The sequence below is a fragment of the Oratosquilla oratoria genome, chromosome 6 (assembly GCF_046742065.1).
Source record: "Oratosquilla oratoria isolate Oo_2021 chromosome 6, ASM4674206v1, whole genome shotgun sequence".
Classification (NCBI taxonomy): Eukaryota; Metazoa; Arthropoda; class Malacostraca; order Stomatopoda; family Squillidae; genus Oratosquilla; species Oratosquilla oratoria.
In genome coordinates this window covers 867501-872970 of record NC_134782.1, presented here as the reverse complement: position 1 = coordinate 872970, position 5470 = coordinate 867501, and the positions used below count along the sequence as shown (strand labels likewise).

Here is a 5470-nt window from a genome sequence, read left to right as displayed (position 1 = left end):
TATTTGCTTAAGAGTAAAGTCCACTAGTTTTTGTCACAGGATAATACAATGTGATTCATCCTGGGGCAGTTATTGATGAAATATATATGTCATTTTTATTTTTTCATTCTTTTTTGTATTTTTCGGGCCCAGCCGGATGCATTTAGGTAGTAAAAGAACTTCTGGGCGACTATAGCATTCACATTTGACGATTGTCTCGCAACATATCTAGCTGGGTATTTTCCAGCTTCAAGGGGAAAAAAGTAAGAAGGAAAGTAGAAAAGAATAGTAGTATAGAATAGAAATATGTCCTTCAAATTTTTTGTGAAGACTGTTTTGTACTCATGATTAATGGTGTGTCCCAATGGGCCTTAGTAATCTCGCAATAGCACGGACGGTATTGAGTCTGCGCAGTCATCGATTATATAGGAAGTGTGTTGTGATACTTCACGGACATATCATGAATAAAGTCCAAAGAAAGACATGTTCACATCTAAGAATTTATTGTTTTTTAAAGGAGAAAGAATGGGGGGGGACATGGATTTGAAAAAGACTACCAAGGTGTGCCAAGTGAAAAACCAAAATCATAAATCTACATTTGACAGAATGTGCTGTCATCAGGAGATTTCCGCATACATTTAGCTGAGAATATACCCCCAGTAAATGACATTGAAGACGATGAAGCCAGTAATCATGAACGACCTCGCGAAGAGTACCAGCTTTTGTGTTTGGGAGTTCTTCGGCAGTACGGCGCCGAAAAGGGGATCCGGCTTGTGGCGTGGCTGGACCCTCGTAGCTCCTTCCGGGAAGAAGGCTTCTTCGTTGACCTTGATATCAATGATTGAGTGGAACACGATGATGATGAAGATAATAGCAATGCAGAACAAGAGCCAGATATCCACCATCTTAAAGTAGGAGGTCTTAGGCAAAGAGGCCGACACCTGAAGACAAAGAATCATGTTCACAATTAGAAACGAATTTCTTATGTTTATATTGTCCAGTAAATCATAACATTTCTAACACCTAAATAAACTTTGGCACCTAAGAGTAAAATGGGTTGTAGTTAGTAGAATTATGTACCTTTGTGACAACCTTGCTTATTTGTAATACAGAAACCTAATTTTTTGACATGTCTTTATATGCATATATTTAGGATAACACTAAATATGTAAAAAAATCTTCTCGTGCAGATTTAATTGTTTAGAGTTGCACAAATTTGCTAAAGATTATAAAAGAAGATGAGTAACCTGAAGCGATTTTGTTTTTGTTTACCTGATAGTCTTAGAAAAGGTTTGAAAACCATAATTGAAGAATTATTTTGTACCAAGGGGTGAATGAAAAATATACCAAAAAGAAAGAAAAAAATGCACAACTATACCCGGTACACCACAGATTTTTTTTTTTTTTCGTTTTCATGACGAGAAAAAATTATTTTTATGAAGTAACACCTTTTGAGTAACAGGTGTATCCAGACCGTTTGCATCTATGTAACCATGTAGAGGAACTGTGATAAGTTAAGACCACATCACAACAAAGTAATGTCGTAGCACATTGGTAAAATTATACTAATGACCCACTTTCGGAGAAGAATAGGCGAAAGTAAAAAGATCTGTAGATTTCGATCACTAACTGTGATCCCCTTCAGCTGAAGAGGATCACAGTTAGTGATCGAAATATACGGATCTTTTTACTTTCGCCTATTCTTCTCCGAAAGTGGGTCATTAGTATAATCAAGACCACATACAAAAATGTGTAAAACATGAATCCTACTCCTGTCCCTTTGAAATGAGGCTGTAACTTCAGCTGAACCAATCTGTCATGTGTTGGTCAGATGTAATGAAGAATAGCCTCAAATAATGAAAGAAAGTTGGGTGACTGGCCCCTGAAGAATATCATAAAGTTCCTAAAATAACAACTTCATAATTTTTTGGCCGTCAATACTCTACACGGGGTGTTAGCCAGAACATGTTGAACGCGTGTAGTCGTCACGAAGTTGAATGAGACTGTTTCAACCAGTTTAGCCCGAGACATAAAAAATATAATGTGACCTCGTAGTAAAGGAACTAGAATAGTTATACTGTTATGGTAAAAATCATGTCGAGTAATTTCCATTTGTCTGCAAAACCTCAGCGCTTTCCACTACAGCTGTTCCTCGGCTCTGTAGCGCAGATCTTTTTCCACTGGCCAGCCCGTGGATCTGACTTCATTACTTAGTTCTCCCATATCTGGGAGTGCTTGCACCCACCTGCGTGAAGAGAGTGGCCATCACCAAGAGTGACGTTAGAGCCGTCATCACCCGGACTTCAAATATCTGGGGCCGGAAGAAGAGCGTGACGAAGCTTATAATGAGAAGGATGAGGGAAGGCGTGTAAATGTTCAGGATGGCATAACCCGATCGTCTTTTGAGGGGAACGCGCACGCGAATCTCACTGAACTCGCTGTCTTCCACAGACACCATCTCTGGCTGGCCCACCTATGAAACAAACACCTCTTTGAGAACCAAAGTTTAGGGTGATCGAGATGTGTATATACTCCAACTCAGTGATCCAACCTGCGATTACTTTTAGCTGTGGTTCCAAATTAAGCTAGAAGTTTAGTTGAATATGTTTTTTAAAAACTCTTTGTAGACTGCGATTAGAGTTTCCTTGTGCTGTCCAAACCCCGTGAGGCGGGTTCGTTGCCAGGGATACCAACATGAAAGGGTACTCAGCAAAAAGATACACATTTCAAGGGAAGGCAATTTGAGTGATCCGCGTGTAGATTTTGTGATTGAATGTCATATATTTGTTGCTTCTAATTTTTTAAGATCATGAAATATTCGAGCTGTCAGATGAGAATGAATTCCAAATCTCAATTTCATACGGAACAGAATTTACACTAACCTCGTATTCGATTAACAAGGCATTTCCTAAATAGACGCTGGCTGCCTTCTCGAAATCAAATTCCAGATAAGATTTTGATGCCGAAAGAATCCTGAGGTGCATGTCGCAGTATTGGTCATCGAAAGGGTATAAGATGAGGTTGAAATCACAAGTAAAAGTAGTGCTGTACTTCCTGGTGAGCTGGAAGGTATTCTCGCCTCCCGAATATACCTCAACTGCACAATAAAGAAAATAGTATAATTTTATCTCAACACAAGCTAGTCTAATCCAAACAGTTTTTGCATTTTTTTATTGGTCAATATATCATAGGCACTGCACATAATGTGAACCAGGATGGATGTATCCTTACATGAATTGTCCTGAGGACAACGTTCCACAACGATTACTGATATTTCATATTTTTACCAAAATATGTCATAAATAACTCAGGGCGGAGATCCACATTATTGTAAATCTTAGGGCCCAGTTACACCAAGTTTACGACCTGTTTCCGACCACCGGCGACCAGGTTGATTTGTGTTGTTCCTCTGTTTATAAAAAGAATTCAAAATAATAGAGTTGGAATGAATCTTCTCCCGTCATGAAGATGAATATAAAATAGCCTGGCACTAACCATGAGAGAAACAAAAGTGCCACCGTCGAAGGTGGTGGTCGGAAACAGGTCGTAAGCTTGGTGTGACTGGGGCTTTACCAATTCAACGGTCTCCTTTTGAGTGAGAAATGGTTGTGTATACTATAGGTTTTTCATTCAGTTTTATGAACAATATTTACTAACCAAATTTCAATAACTGCTAACTTTCTATAACTTTCTAATGGAAAGGTTTGGCTCTAACTTTTCAAGAAAAGAAATTGACTATTTTGTGGGCTCATTATGAAACACCACTTAACTTTGATATTTATTTGCTCTATCCACACAAACGACACCATATATAATCTGATTCCAACCGACTTGCACATAGGTTCAAATAAAAATGTTTCATTCAGTGCTCAACGACCTACAGCTATTTGAAATAGCTAGTTCTTCAAAAGTAGGCCCGAATTTAGCCTGTCTATATCTATCATGATTAATAACTGAAGTACATACTGCATAATAATCACGAACTTTTTTTTTATTAAACCTAGTTATAATTCTCAAAAATATGTATCTCCCCTGAATTTCAATGGTAAATTGCTCAACTCGTGTGCATAGGAAATCCTAAAAGGAAATAACAAGAAAGTTTTCTAGATACCTTCTCCGGGCTTGCTTGGATCTCTCTTTAGCACTCCTGAGAGCCGTTCTACAGCCATTGAGGCTTCGACATCGACCTGTGAACGCTTGTTGCCCTCTGTGTTCACAAAGCCAATGACAGGCGTCCACAACGTGATCATTCTTGCCAAGGGCACCAGGTTGAGGCTGACGTTCCCCTTGAGATTGTTGAAATCGACACGATTGTCATACCATGTCATCTGAAAACTGTAGGAGAGTTGCATCGTCATCAGCGTCGTCTCAAGGGCGATGGATTCAATGGTCACGGCTAGAAGAATAGGTAGACTGGTCCTGCTTTTCCCAGACGCTCGGGGAGGCAAATCTTTCTTGTAATCTTTGGGTGAGGTAACGAGTTCGCAGTTGGCTTCGTCACTTCGATCGAGGCAGTCATACTTTAGATCACATCGTGTTTCAAGGGGAATGCATGTTGCGTCATCGCATGAATACTGATCTTCTCTACAGGGAGTTAGAAGGAGAACTCTATTACCTTCGTTTTGATCGCATACGGTCCGATATATTTCCCACGTGCGTCGACCCATAGGGAAGTTTATATCATGTGGCTGCATAACTGCTATGGTAAAATTATTAACATGGTCAACCCATTTCCATACGTCCCCTTCCTTTCGGATTTGATATTCACCATAACCCCTGAAAATGAGATGACCTAGCGCCTCCTGGTAAGCCACGAAATTTATATTGCGAAGTTCATTCTCACACGTTCCACGGAGAGACAGGATCTTGAGCTCATTCAGTTTACAAGCAGTACAAATAAACCTGGTGTCACAGTCGTGATCTGCAATTCCGATCTCTTCCATCTGAGCACAGTTTTCGTACATAAGACCGTTCGGTTCCCCATCCTTCCAGTATGCTGATGTATCTACCTGATTGTCATAATGCGTTACATACACGCCTTCTTCTTTTCTGTCTGTAAGGGACACCCAAAACCTCTTCTTGCACTCCTCAGTGTCAGTAAAGTGATGGTAAGAAGCGTTATACCAACGGTCGACTTCATCTTGAGACGTAGGAAGAGGGAGGTGACTGTCAAGGGCCTCACACAAGTAAAAAGCGACAGCTACGCCAGTTACTGGGAAGTAATAGTAAAAAGGTCCTTCATCCCCTTGACAAAAGTGGGAAATAGGCACGTCATAGTCTGTGGCGTTGGACAGAGTCCACCCAACATTCCAGGAAATGTAGTTACCCTGAGGGTCAATCTTGCACATGGCTATTTCCTTGAGAGTTTCGTTGTCCAGTAGGTAATCCCACACATTAAGCTGTAAGAAATATCTACCTTTAGTGTAACGTTGATCATCTAGCCATTCTTTCAACATATTAAAGTTATGTAACTCTACATGTCATTTATAAC

The 5470-nt window shown here is 39.9% G+C and overlaps 1 protein-coding gene across 1 annotated transcript in view; it reads right to left on the bottom strand.

Moving 5' to 3' along the window:
* Nucleotides 1-568: 568 nt before the first annotated feature.
* Nucleotides 569-5470, bottom strand: part of LOC143025904 (uncharacterized) — a 12379-nt gene continuing 7477 nt past the window's right edge. Inside the window, exons 5-8 of the mRNA XM_076185884.1 lie at nt 4091-5378; nt 2862-3076; nt 2225-2452; nt 569-920 (exon numbers count right to left, since the gene is read on the bottom strand). Of these exons, the coding sequence (XP_076041999.1) occupies nt 618-920; nt 2225-2452; nt 2862-3076; nt 4091-5378 (2034 nt within the window). The 3' untranslated portion in view covers nt 569-617. The remainder of the gene's footprint in view (nt 921-2224; nt 2453-2861; nt 3077-4090; nt 5379-5470) is intronic.